At 41.0% G+C, this 14,377-nt stretch overlaps 1 protein-coding gene across 4 annotated transcripts; it reads left to right on the top strand.

Annotated features, from left to right (window-relative positions):
• Positions 1 to 305: 305 nt before the first annotated feature.
• CEP55 (centrosomal protein 55) lies at positions 306 to 13,999 on the top strand. Of its 4 annotated transcripts, XM_083740919.1 has the most exons (10): positions 306 to 561; positions 3,029 to 3,220; positions 3,534 to 3,818; positions 6,645 to 6,704; positions 9,512 to 9,653; positions 10,821 to 11,122; positions 12,199 to 12,270; positions 12,763 to 12,888; positions 13,026 to 13,255; positions 13,642 to 13,999. In XM_083740919.1, exons 2-9 carry the CDS (start codon positions 3,062 to 3,064, stop codon positions 13,233 to 13,235), a joined length of 1,356 nt encoding a protein of 451 aa, XP_083597045.1. In that variant the 5' UTR covers positions 306 to 561; positions 3,029 to 3,061; the 3' UTR covers positions 13,236 to 13,255; positions 13,642 to 13,999. The 4 variants fall into 4 exon arrangements, with proteins under 4 accessions (XP_083597045.1, XP_083597046.1, XP_083597044.1 ...); XM_083740920.1 differs by having other exon boundaries at positions 13,029 to 13,999; XM_083740918.1 differs by having other exon boundaries at positions 13,026 to 13,999.
• The last annotated feature ends 378 nt before the right edge of the window (positions 14,000 to 14,377 follow it).

Below are 14,377 nucleotides of genomic sequence, written 5' to 3'. Positions count from 1 at the left end.
CATTCCAGAATTGCTGATGGAAATTTTAAAAACGCTTCTGCAGCGGCGAAGGATGCTGAAACTGCAAAATCCACAGCAGGGCAACGCATTCCGTTAAAATACACCAAAAAGGAGGCGGGCGCGCAAAAAAAAATGCAAGCTTCCAACGTCCTCCTCTCCCCTCCTCTTTCTCCGCCTACTTCCTTCAACCCCACCCCTCTCGGAATCACCACCGTTCGCGCCGCCTTCTCCGCGCTAGCTCCAGCTCCGCCGGCGTTTAGTCTTGTTCTGACCCTTCTCGCGCCCCGTCGCTTTCCAACTGAAACGGAAATGGCGTCGAGCGGAGCCGCGGCATTCAAACTCCCGGAAGCAAGCGCTCGGGCGGGGCCGGGTTCGAAGAGGAGCGGTAAAGCGGCTCCGCTCCGCGTCCCTCCCGGAGAGTGGAAGGAAGGGAGGGGCGGCAGCGGCGCCGTTGTTGCAGCAGCAGCAGCAGCAGCAGCCTTGACGCTGCCCTGTCCTCCCGTCGCTCGCTCGCCGGGTCTCTCCACAGTTTCGCGACCATCCGAGGCTGAAAGAAAGCGGGTAAACGGAGCGGAGTGGGGGAAAGAGAGCTCGGCTCGGGATGGGCGAAGGAAGGGGTGGGTTGGGGTCAGGGAGAGAAACGCGGGTCCCCAGAATATTGGGTTGGCTTGGCTGCCTCGCACCTGCTCTGCTTTTCCCTAAGGCGCTCCAGGGGAGAGGGCGTTATGCTTTTGTTATTGCAGCAGGGACAAAACAGAAATACTGTACATGCATGCATGCAGTGCCGGATTTACGTATAAACTAAACAAGCTAGAGCTTAGGGTCCACTCCCTTGGGGGCCCCCCAAAAAAAGTAAAGGGAAAAAAATGTGTTTCTAAAGAAACTTCTGTTATTGCCAAATGCCAAATGTGTTTGCATTATCAAGTTTTGTTATGAATAAAAAAATCATTTTAAGTTAGAGCTTAATCATTATGTCGCTATTAATATACTTGTTCTCAGTTGTATTTCACTATTAATATACTATTAATATATTTCTATTAACATACTATTAATACTTATATTTCAGTTCAACAATTACTTTGTTAAAATACATACTCTATTTTGTTATGTGCAGATGGCTTTAGATACCTATTAGGTCCATAAATTACCATGTAGCATATATTCAACCCAAAAAACAGCAACAATTTGTTGTTGACAAAGGACAGCTGGACATATAAAGGGCCCCATTAACTTCAGTAGATTAGGGCCTCATCAAACCTAAATCCGGCCCAGTATACATCCACGGACCAAACACCTCTTCAGCACTCATATTCTCAGTGATGGTCCAGGATGTGTGCGATCTGCCTTATCCAGCTTTTGCCTGCCCACATAGCGACACCTCCTACCTATCCATCTCTTTTTTTACTTGTCCACTAGGCATTTTCTAGCCACCCCAAGTTTCCTACCAAGTACAATAAACGACCCTGCTGTGCTGCGTGGGAGATCTGCTAAATCCGGGGTGGGTGGGTGTGATTTCTTTCTTGGAGATGAAATGACTGTAATCTTTCCTCTATGGGACAAACAATAGTCAGGGACCAGTTTTCATTGGAGAAGTGGCAACACCATGGGGGTTTAACATGATGGCTCTGAAGAAATTTGCAGCCTCTTGCACCTGCACTACATTTCCGGTTGTTGTTTTTTTAAAAAATAACAAAGCGAAGCATTAAGAAAATATGCCTGCAAGTAGTGAAGGGAGGGGGAAGGTGGAAATAGACTATACTGTGCTTGAGCTTCAGATGGGAGGGTGATCTGATGCTGGAAGTAGCAAGCTGCATATAATATATGATGCCTGATTTTAGTACCTATCGTACTTTGTAACGTTGTAATGCACCCTGGAGCTTCTGGTAGGCAAGACATTCTAATGATAATAAATCATAATAATAAGGCAAATGCTTTGAAGTGTTACAGAAGGCAGCAAATTGTTATTTAATTGAATTACTACTGTGTTGTTATTGCCAGGGATGAAGAGGAAGTACTTGTGGGATTTTGTGCCCCAGGTATCAGAATAACTTGACTTACCTTGCATACTATACAGCTTGATAGGGGGATTTTGCTGGTGGCAAAATGTATTGTGCCAGCCATTCTCTCAGAAGCCTACTAGTAGTTTCGTATAATAATAATTTTACAGTATATAATAAAATGTATTAGTCTCTATGACCTTTCAGTACTTCCTATTTCCTTTGTGCCACATTTTCCAAGCATCACATGATGTGGCAGACACAGCTGCATTTTTTATATATTCCATTATGATGTTTTGTTTCAGACTAGCTAAGTATTATAATTGTAACAGGGATCACAAATATTTCAGAATTATTTTTTTTTGCAGTTATGTTGTTGATTCTAACTATCAGGCCACAAATTCTATGCATTTTTAATTTTGCTGCTCTTAACTTTGGAAGGAGCACTGCCTATTTCAGTGGAAATATTATGTTCTTTAAATAGGGATTTTTGTTCTATTCAAAATGTTTGTGAGTCAAACTTACTACTATAATCGTGTTTTATGCATGTTTGGGACCAAGTGTGGTATTCAGTTAAACATTTGTGCAAAAGGATTAGTTGTCACACAGTGGTACTTCCTCCCCCCCCCCACCTTTCCTCCCTTGTGCACCCTTCATTGCCTCCAAATCTGCTTTAGAGGATTAGGGGAACTCCAGAACAGATTTAGGGAGGGGAGAAGGAGAGAATGTTCCTTTGCCCAGTGCGAAATCCTAGCATTGAAGGAAAGTTCTCCATAGTGCTACACTGACTACAGCTCTATGGCTCCAAATTTTAAAAATAATTTCTATAGAGGAAGTCCCAGTGAATTTGGTTAGACTTCTGAGTAAGCTTGCTTAAGATCAGGCTGAAAGACGAGTTATTCAGCTTATTTAATGAGACTTGAATTGAGGCTTTATTACAAGCCACTTGGGACACTGCAAGGAAACATACATAATGCAAGGACAGAAGAGGCTGTTCCTTCAATGGTACCTGGTTATTTATTTATTTTCAGAAAATCTGAAGGACATCAAAGGACATCAAAGAGATGAATATCGGCAAGTGGGGATTGAAGTCTGGTGATTCCAAATCTGAATCTGAGTTGCAGGTATATAAGAAAGAGAATGCAGCCCTTAAAAAATCTTTGGAAGACCTCACTAAGGGCAAAAGAAAAATGACACCAGAAGAAAAGAACAGATTCCTGGAGGTAATATAAACATTTCTGCATGCAAAACTTCCTGTCTTGTGCTGTTAACTATAAAGGAATCACTGAAGATTTAACAAATGAAGTGATTTTGTATTGCATATTACTTAAAATCTGAATGTTAATTTTGAACCTTTAAAGTGTCTTCTCTCTCAAAGTCAGAACTTGGGAGATAATAGTTACTTTGCCACAAAACACCAATTTTACCATCATAGTTGCTAACAGTACCGGTATGATTGCTTGCCCTGTACAAGAATATTTTATTTCAAAATTGGCTTGTTAACTGTGATAATATGCTTGCTTACATTTCATGTAGAGAATACTTGCCCTTGAAACAGAAAATGCAAAATGTAATAATATCCTTGGAGAAAAAAATCAAGAAATTCAGCTCCTGAAAGACAAGCTGAAGATCAAAAGTAAAAATGGTGATGTTACTTCTCTGCTTAGTCAACTAGAAGAGAAAACACAGGAAGTGGCAAAGAGAGAACAGCTACTTCATTCCCTCTCAGAAGAGGTGGATCGGTTGAAAAACCAGTTATCTGCAGTTACTACAAATTGTTCAGACCTTGAAAATAGAGCCAATAATGTGCAGATTTCCCAGGTAAGTTATTATGGCTGTTGCTATGTATTTATTACCCCACCATTTTCCATGACAGGACAAATGACAGCTTACAGATAAAAATGAGAAGTGCATAAAGCATAGAAAACAATTTAAAAATAATAAAACATTGATAGAATTAAAGCTATATGCACACATAAAATATATGAAAGCCATACCATTTATAATTAAAACAGCATTAGCTTAATGTTCTTGATGGTAAGAGCAGTTTGACAATGGAACCAACTGACTACAGTGGTGGTGAGTTGTTGTTGTTGTTGTTGTTGCATCAGGCCTTCAAATAGAGGCTGGGCATCTATCTATTAGGGATGCTCTAACTCTGGAATTCCTGCACTGAGCAGGGGGTTGGGTTAGGAGGCTTACGGGGCCATAGTTGTGGTCAACCGTATGGACATCCCTGTTCTAATTGATGCATAGCATCACCTTAGACCAAATTCTTTTAACATAAGAAGTGTAAAAAGAGCCTGCTGGATCAGGCCAATCTAGTCCTGCATCCTGTTCTCGCAGTGGCCTGTGGGAAACACGCAAGCACCTACCTGCTATTCCCAGAAACTTGCATTCGGAGACATACTGCCTCCGACAGTGAAGGTAGAACACAGCCATTGTGGCAAACGGTCTTTGATAGGCTTATCCTCCGCCAGTGTGGTGTAGTGGTTAAGAGCGGTAGACTCGTAATCTGGGGAACCGGGTTCGCGTCCCCGCTCCTCCACCTGCAGCTGCTGGGTGACCTTGGGCCAGTCACACTTCTTTGAAGTCTCTCAGCCCCACTCACCTCACAGAGTGTTTGTTGTGGGGGAGGAAGGGAAAGGAGAATGTTAGCCACTTTGAGACTCCTTCGTGTAGTAATAAAGTGGGATATCAAATCCAAACTCTTCTTCAGATTGTCCAATCTTCTTGTAAAGCCATTGCTATCTCCTGCTGGAGCAAGTTCCACAATTTGACAGCTTTGCTAGCCCGTTAATTATCCCATTGCTAACACCGACAGATTTATAGCATTGCTAACATCAGCAGATAACTTTAGTAATCTTCAGCTTGGTAAATGGAATGTTGGTGAGTCTGATTCCTTGCCAAAGGCTTTTGATTCAACGTAGAATATTGTGGAAAACAATTGTGGCAATACCATGAAGAGAAGGTAGGTGGCAATAGAACATCAGCTACATTGTGTGAAACATATACAGTGGTACCTCGGTTTACAAACTTAATCTGTTCCTGAAGTCCATTATTAAATCACACTTTCCCTAATGATGCCTTCCACCATTCAGATTCCGTTCGTAGACTAAGGTAAAGTTTGCAAACTGGAACACTAATTCCGGTTTTGTGGAGTTCGTAAACTGAATAGTTCGTAAACAGGACTGTTCGTAAACCGAAGTACCACTGTATAAGTTACAGGCTGGCGCTGTGTGTTCTCAACTGGTGATCAAACATTTACAGGAAAATAAGTTAGTCCTGATCTTTTAGGGCCAGCGACAAGTTTACACTTTGTTTAATTTTTAGTATGCCATTCAGGAATCCTAGTATTTAAAACACCTTGGCCGCAGTCCAGTACAGAATTGAATGCACTTAAGCCCATTGATTTCAATAGCTTAAGCATACTTATGTTTATTTGGGATTGTGGCTAGGATGTGCAATTGGTGAAAATGTATCTTGAATGCAGGTTACATTCAAGTCGGATCAGCCTTGTGCTAGAAGGGAATTAATTTCTGCTAATGGGCAATATACTTACTCCTGTAGGACTGAGTTTAATAAACCGAAAAGGCTTCCAAAGGGGTGGGTGTGGATGTGTATTTTATTTTATATATATATATATATACACATACATACATATATATATATATATTCATATTCCCATGGTATTGCAAAAGCCCTCTGAATCCCCATTTGGGTTTGAAAACCACAGATTGGCAAATAACCTGTGTGTAAGTTAATAGTGTCTGCTGAAAATAGTTCCCAATACCTAGAATACGAAATCTTTTGAAGTCCATTTTAGCAGGAGCCCCTGTTACGTAAAAGTTGCAACTAGTGCAAAATGCACCCCAGTATGAACCCAGGCCACACCAACTTTGAAGGAGTTGGTATGCTTCTGAGTCCAACTCAAGGTGCTAGTAACATATACATTCTTAAACTGTTTGGAGCCAAAATATATGACAGAATGCCTCTTCCCTCATGGTTGTCCCATCCCAGGTGAAGTAGAGGGACTGGGTGTAGGGTTTTTATGTCGTCATCTTCCCCCACCTCTGGAACAATCTATCCCAGAGGTGCATCTAGCACTGCATTAATACCCTTGTTCTGGTTGCTGAAGGTGCGCCATGCTGCAAAAGCATTTGTAGAACTAGTTTTCTATGAAGAATATATTAACCTATCCTGTACTGCTGCCATGGTGCTTGCTTCAAGTGTATTGGCTGAATCATATTGCATTTTAATTGGTTTTTATGTAATGTTGATGTGTAATATTTTATGTTCTTTGGGGATGTATTTGGTCAGAGCAATCAAAGCAATAGCACTGGAGCTTAATCAAAGGAATCTGAGCGTTTGGGGGCATATCCCATAGTGAATTTAATGAAGTTTTTCTATTGCAGGTAGTTCCTTATCGACCCACAATACAGAAGAAAATAATTCTTCAGAAGATATTTGATGTAGTGCACATAAGAAGTCAATTGGCTTTTTAAAATGATGCTTTTCCTATTACATAGAACAAGTTAGTCTTAGAAAAATGCCGTGATGTGGTTGTATTTATTCCTGTCTAAAAATAAGAGACATGTACACCCAGCTTAGCAAAATCAAACTGTTGAACTGGTTTGTGTTTTGCAGGAAACTGCTGTAAACTGCACTGGAACACCAACAAATGAAGTTGAAATCCAACTGAAAGATGTAAGATTCTTTTTAAAATGACAGTGTGTGTGTGTGTGTGTGTGTGTGTGTGTGTGTGTGTACTACTAATGAGAAATACCTAATAGTTCAGGCCAATCCCTTGCATGTTTACTTGGAAGCAAGTTCTAGGGACTCAAAGCATGGCTTGCTCCCAAGTAGATGTGTATGGTAGAGCTCAGTGGCAGAACATCTGCTTTGCAGGCAGAATGTTGCAGATTCAATCCCTGGCATCTTAAGGCGGGGCTGGGAGAGACCCATGTTTGAAGCTCTGCTAGTCATTGTAGACAGTAATGTGCTAGATGGACCCATGTTATCCCTGTGAATAAGGCAGCTTCCTATGTTGCTATGTAAACTGAAGAGTGCAAGAAGTGGAACCACCGTGCTAGATTAGACCAAGGTTTGTTGTCTAGTTCAGATTTACATTCACAAGCATCTGGCTGCGTTTGGGAGACTGCTCAGAACTTGAAGGCAACAGCTCCAGCCCATTATTCACCCGCAACTTCACATAAGAATTAGTTCCCAGGCAGATATGAAATGGTACTTTACGGGCTGCTTCACATTAAAATGCAAGTAACCTTTAAGACGTTAGCAGTGTTCTAGCTGGCATTGTAAGTGACAGTTCTAATTATACTTGTGCCGCAGAAATGTGAATTGGCAATGTTTAGAGTGCTGTGTTTGGGCCATGTTCAGATCTCTACTCGGTCTCCTCACTTGGGGTGGGGTCAGGATTCAGTGAGCTATACCTGCTTCCATGAGTCTCCTTTACTTGACCATAAATGAGAATTATACAGCCCAGCATTTCTTCAAAAAATGTGTTGTGGAAAGGAGAATTGTTGGTTTATTTTTGTTCTTATTATGCATTTTGTGTTTTTAATATTGTAACTTCCCTGAGATCTACAGATGAATCCTTGTATTTAGTCACCAGGGTGTGTACATGCAGACCAATTTTTTCTGGTCTCTTTGACATCTACCATTGTTCACTTGCTCAGATGGAGCCACTGCCCTACCTGTGTCATGGTTTCATTCCTTGCTACATACCTGCATCTAAGTATGCTTAATACTGTGCATCTTTTAGAATTATTATTTTTTAAAGCAAAAGGGACAGTGACAGGCGAACAAGCCCTGCATTTCCCTCCATGGGTGTAAAATAACACAAAATAATGTTTCAAGACTGACATTCACCTTTTGACTGTGTATAAGCCTCTGCTACTACACTCTCAGTAAACTAGCAATTAGAGTGGCTAATTGTATAGAAATGCATATCTTGAAGCTTGAACTGTTGTATAGAGTTGTAGGCGAGCCTCAGGACTGAATGCCTATGATTTTGGGCAGTGTCCAATGAAGTAGTTTTGTTATCACAAGGATTTATGGCTGCACAACAGAACTTTCCCTCCCTACACACCCTAACTAAATTTGCTCTGGAGGATAGGGGGAACACCCAGAGCAGTCTAGGAAGTGCGCAGAAGAGAGGTAGGGAAAGTCACATTGTTTAGGTGGAAGTCCTTGTGCTAACAGACTACTTTGTTGGATGCTGCCCTTTATGTTGGTGTAGCTAACTTTTCCATATGTCAGATACATACACACACACACACACACACGGAAATAGTACTGTGAGCCTTGGAAGAAAGTATATAATGCCCCCTAACTGTAGCCACTGGGATGCATACAAACTACTCCAGAAATTAAAAACCATTTTGAAGACTGTTCAATATGACTTTGGAGGTGGTGGTTCAAGAAAATGTCAAATTTCACTGCGCAAACACAAGCCTGTTTTGCGGGCCCAAGTAGTTCTTTGGATCCTGGCCAAAGTTAACGTAGAAAGGAGATTTACCAGGTAGCACAGGTACAGACTGTTTGGGCTGCACAGAGCCATACATTTTTATAGGTCTTGGAATAGGAAACGCAACCTCCTACCACGCTTTTGTAACTGCTTTGCCTATACATAGCCAACTTCACAGCTTGTTTGGGGTGCCTATTTTTCTTTAACATTCAAAATATGCAATTATATTACAAAATAATTTGCTGATCTTATTAAAACAGTATAATTAACTCTTGGAATCGTATGTTGAAGCAAATATCTTGAGGCTTCATAATGTGAATAAGTGTGGTTTCAGTAGCATTGTCATCGTTAGAAGTGAATCTTAATAATACTTGCTTAAAAGCGCTTTGGAAAATCTCTCAGGTAGCTTCTGTTTCCTGGAGTGTTTCACAATCTGTATTGTTTGCAAGAGATAACCAATGACATCAGCAGATGGTATGCCTATACTTGCCCTATCTTTACAAGGTTTTCCTGATCTTAAATAAAAGCTGATCTGGTTGTTTTATTAAAAAGTAAGTTCATTTATGTGTATTTAGTTTCTGACATTGCGAATCACTTTGAGGAAAACATGCGATGGCAGCACCTCTTAATACCCAAAGGGTGTTTCTCAGATTTAGGGGAGTGCTCTTGGTGATACTAGGCATGTTTTATCAGGTTGGTAAAACAGCTAAACACCTCTTGCATAAATAACAGCAAAAACAGGCATTTGTGAGTGATTGACGGAAATTCCAAGGTACACTTTGCAGTCAAAGTAAAGTTGAATTTTATTTATTAAAACTTGTGTTCACATGATCTTTAACAGTTAAATATTTCAAAACTGGTAGAAAGCATAAAGTTGAAAAACACAGTCTTCTTTAGGCTGAGGCGCCTGTGCCAAGTAGGATGCTTTTCGTGTACTGATAATACATATGACTTAGAGAAAGGTAAGTTATCAATACTTTCCTTGAAGCAACTCTTAACCAACTTACTTATTATCTTCCCTCTCAAGGCTTTGGAGAAAAACCAGCAGTGGCTAATATATGACCAACAGCGAGAGGCCTACGTTCAGAGCCTTGTGGCAAGGCTCTTTGAACTGGAGCAGCAGCTGGAAACTGTTAACCAGCACCAACCAAATGAAACCAGGGCAGAAGGTATTAGCTGGCTTTTCTTCAGGCTCAACAGATTGCACGACAAATTAGTTTATGTGGAGAAAGATATCCCAGATCAGTTTTCTGGTTTTAGCTATGAACACTTACAAGCATAAAACTAAATTAAATTATCACTCTTTTTGGATACTTATACACCTGCTGTAAAAATAAAATAAAAAATGGAGTACAAATATATACTGATCGTTGCTTAGCTGCGAATCATGGGTGTTGGGATAAATAAATATTGAGTTGTCTTGGCATTGCTCAAGTCACCAGCATGTGACATTCATTTTTGTAGCAGACATATGAAGTTGTTTTGTAGGTGTGGATTTTTAAGCATGGATCATTAGAAAAAATTACGACTCTTATGGAGTGTGTGCATCTCTTAAGAACTAGCTACCTCCATAGAGCAGAAAACTTGTGGAGAAACTTCTTGATAACAGGTCATTGTTGCCTTACAGTTTGCTTGCCTGTGCTGATTTCATATCCATCAAATACATAGTGTCTGGTTTCTTCCTGGAAACCGATCGGTTTTCTCTTGTTACTATAAAACATGCTCATTAAGCATCTGGCAGTTTTTAGCCGATTTAGCTGTTGATGATCTATAACCTGGCTGTAGCGCTGTGAGGAAGTCTGTCCCACAATTAGCTCTGTGGTGGTTCTGTGAGTCCTCAGTCATCAAAGGGATGGACTTCATGGAATCATCAGGAAGTGATGGGGCTAGCCTTGTCCTCTGATAAAAGGCATGTTCCTTGGTCCTATTCAAAACTTTTGCCAAGTTGCTTGAGGACTAGAGTTGGGGGCCCTTCATGGTGCCATTGCTGCTTAGCCCTGGGCAGCTTGGCTGTGTAGAGTCTGCTGAACGTAAAAGGGGCTCTTCTTTCCCCTCCCGAGGAATTGCAAGATTGCCACATAGTGGCATGGATTGGATCTGCCTCCTATCCTGCTATAGAATATGTTCTTTAACAACCTATTAGTGTCTTAAATTTCCTTCTGAGTAAGTTTGAATAAGGAAATACAGCTTACTGCGAGGGGCAAGGCAGAGTCTAGAATAAGGCTGTTCAGTTTTGTTTACAAATATGTTCTGCGGGTGCAAGTTTGCTAAGGATCTTTGTTGAAGCACCCCCCCCCCCTTCTCTTCCATGTTCTGTTGTGGGTTCCTGCCGGAAGATAAGCAACGATATTACGAGCAGTTGTTGCTAGCCGCCAGAAATGATCTAGAGACAGAAAGGCGTTCCGTAGCCCAGCTGCATTCTGACCTCATTGAATTCAAAAGGAAGTATGACGAAGCCAAGCAGGAGGTGATGAATTTAAATAGTCTACTAAAGTCGCACAAGCAGGCTGACATTCAGACTCTTCAGGACGAAAACAACCTCAAAGGGCAGATGCTGCAGAGGCTTACTCAAGAAAATGAAGTGACCAGAGACCAGCTTGAGGAAGAAAGGAAACGAACGCAAGCACTCTCATCTCAGGTTGGTATATAGGGGAATTGCTGACTTCACTTTCACAATTTACCGTATTTTTCGCTCCATGGACAGTTTTTCATCTCCTGGCCGGAGCAGGGGCTTGCACAGGGCTATGGTTCTTAGCTCAACGGCAGCTTCTCCCAGGCAGGGATGAGATTGCGCGGGCTAGGGGTTGCACACGGCTATGGCACAAGCCAAGGCAGCCAGCGGGATGGATCCCGCTGGCTGCTTTGGCTTCCTCTTTAGCCCCGCGCAATCTCTCCCTGCCGGGAGAAGCTGCGTAGAGCTAAAGAAACCATAGCCCCGTGCAGCCTGTCCCTGCCAGAGGACAAGCCTGCATTCGCTCCATAGGACGCACACACATTTCCCCTCAATTTTTGGATGGGAAAAACTGCGTCCAATGGAGCGAAAAATACGGTACACATTTATGGAGTTGGGGTGGAAGATGACCTCCAAGCCCAGCATGATCCCTACCCCTTTCCCCCTCCATAATTCAAGGGGCTGTGAATTATATCAGATGCACATATAAATGTGGTAAGTGCCAATGCTGATTAGCCACACTGCATTGCTTTCAAAGGAGTGTACATTTCAAGGGCCCTTACCACTGAAATCAACCAAGTGTGGACAGGCGGCATCTTTGCTTAGATACCTGTCCTATATTGGCAAGCAATACATGCTTCCATGCATGGTTCTCCTTGGGTGTGAGTTGAGTAAAGAAACATGGGGGGGGCAGGAAAAGGAGGAAATCACTGTTCTATACCCTGTACCTTTTTCTTAGGTGAGATGCATAATATTGTTAATTTATTACCCGCCTTTCACTTCAGTCCCAGGGTGGGTTACAACACTTTAAAGTACAATAATAAAACAATATAAAACACAATTCCAGTAATAGGGTTGTTCCTAAAGTACTTGTTCAGCATGCTTGAAAACTTTAAAAAGCAAGGAACCTGGAGCAGCAGCTCTACCATCTTACCAGTAAGGATGTATAAAACCAACGAAAACTCATGGATTTACATAGGTTGATTATTTGAAACCACCTTATAGAATTGTCTTGTTAATATAGTCTTTTACACATGGTATAGGTTGAGATGCTTCAGAGATCTTTGCTAAAACAGCAGGAAGAACACACAAGGATAACAGCTTTGGAACAGCAGGTACCAGGTTACACATTATTATTTTATCGACACTTTTCAGTCAGAACTAAAACCCATAGGCATAATATTCATGTTAATATTTTAGGCAGTTTTATTACAATACAAGCAAGTAAGCTGTTCTTCATGATACTGTGATATATTGTGCATTTTTCATGATCGCGATTTGTCTTGGTATTTACTGCTGATAGGAAAGTGAGAATTAAAAATCCACTAATCATTTAATTGGCATCCCTCTGTCAAATCTCTACTCTTTTAATTCTACGGTTATGGTAGTGAGGTTTTTAGAAATATTAAAGGACTTAACAACTGTGTGTGTACATGCAGTAGCAGAACATTAAAAATACATTGCACGAACCCTTCAAAATAGGCTTTAATTTATTTATTTGCTTTAGATCCAACCTTTTGTTTTCCTAAGGAGCTCATGTAATTATTAGCATGAAATCCGCTATGTGTAATAGACTCTCTGATTTTTCACCCAATGTTTCTTGCCAGATCCAGGCATGCACATCCGATTTTGAGAATGAGAAGCTCGACCGTCAGAACTTGCAGCATCAGTTGAGCAAAGTCCTTAAGGAGCTGCGCAAGGCAAGGGACCAAATAACTCGCCTTGAGCCCTCAGTGAGTAGTACTGTGTTTCTAGAGTCATTGCGTGGAATTCAGTGTGGTGCTAAGAAGATTGGCTGGACCTTTAAAGGAATATTACTAATTTGTAATGGGAAATATTTAGATGCACCAATTCATTATTTTTTTTCCAGAAGCTTCCAGAGTGTGGAGGATGTACAGAAGTCTTGCACAACTTCCAGGCTGCCTTTGAAGACAAGCTGACAATACAGAACAAATGTCCTTCACCCAGACGTTCAAATCTTCTTGATGAAAGTTTCCTGGAGTGCCCCAAATGTAAAGCACAATATCCTACAAGCCAGCATAGGGAGCTGTTAGCCCATATTGACTTCTGTGCAGATTAAATACAAGGACAAACTTGTAGGTATGTCTTGTCGCTCCCATGTATTTTTAACAGAAAATAATGGCTTGTTAAAAAAAAAAAGCAGCAAGATTCTAAAGGACCACAGTTCCTATTCCCGTGATATGCACTTCTATTCTCATTATTATTGTTTTACAAAGGGTTAGTATCTACAAAAACAGGAAACAGTTTTGTTTTAGGGTGGTAATGTAAATTCTAAACTACTGATTGTGCCGTATTTGCACAGCCGGAGCCAGTAGAAATGGTTTGATTTTATTTTCCATGACCAAATACCCCCATGCAAATAGTCAACAAAATTACTGCCAAACATTCCTGTTTCGATCTTAAAGATATATGTAGTTTGTTTTACTGGATTAATATTTTCTACTTTATATATTGTCTGTTTCCAGAAAAGCATTTTCAGAATCTTGGGGCAGAAAGGAAAATGTTTCTAATATATGAGTCTCTGTGAGGACGTAGCCCACCTGAGGGAATGTGTGGCGACAATTGCGTGTAGCAGAAAATTTATATAGTACCTCTTCTACCTTCCATCAAACATTTTGTGTGTGTGTTGCAGAAAAAAAAGAGTGAACCCAAAATTCAGAGCATCAGGGTGCCTCTTAAGACTGTTGCAGCCATTTTGTTTGCTTGAAATACACTCCTGTTTGCACTCTGCTATCCCACAGCTAAAAGCTGGGGATATAATTTATCAGGGAACCTGTATGAGGAAATGGTTTTTAAATGAATAAAACAGAATTGGCTATGCCACCAACGCTCTCTGTGTCTTTTTTTAATAGCTGGTGAACGTTAAGGCAAATCAAATAGCTAGGCAAATTGTATCTATGTATGCAGTGGTGTGTTTCTCAAAGTTCATGAAATCATCCTCTCCTATCCCTTAAAATACATGAGATCACCTTCATTTGCCTTCAGTTCCTCATCCCTGTTTTGCCACTTCCTTAACTCTTCTCATTATGCCACCTCCCCAGCCTAAGTTAACTTGACTGTAAACAGTCACTGCTCGTTCTCAGAAATCCCATTGGGGTGTAATGCCTTATATTTTGGAAATTCCCGTGCCTTGTGTTTGTAAAATCGCTACCCAATTTGGCATGCAAACTGTTTGCAACGAACCACCTTGCAGGAATCGCA

The sequence above is a fragment of the Podarcis gaigeae genome, assembly GCF_964106915.1.
Source record: "Podarcis gaigeae genome assembly, chromosome: 5".
Taxonomy (NCBI): domain Eukaryota; kingdom Metazoa; phylum Chordata; class Lepidosauria; order Squamata; family Lacertidae; genus Podarcis; species Podarcis gaigeae.
The sequence above is the reverse complement of the archived record's forward strand: the minus strand, read 5'-3'. Positions and strand labels throughout refer to the sequence as shown.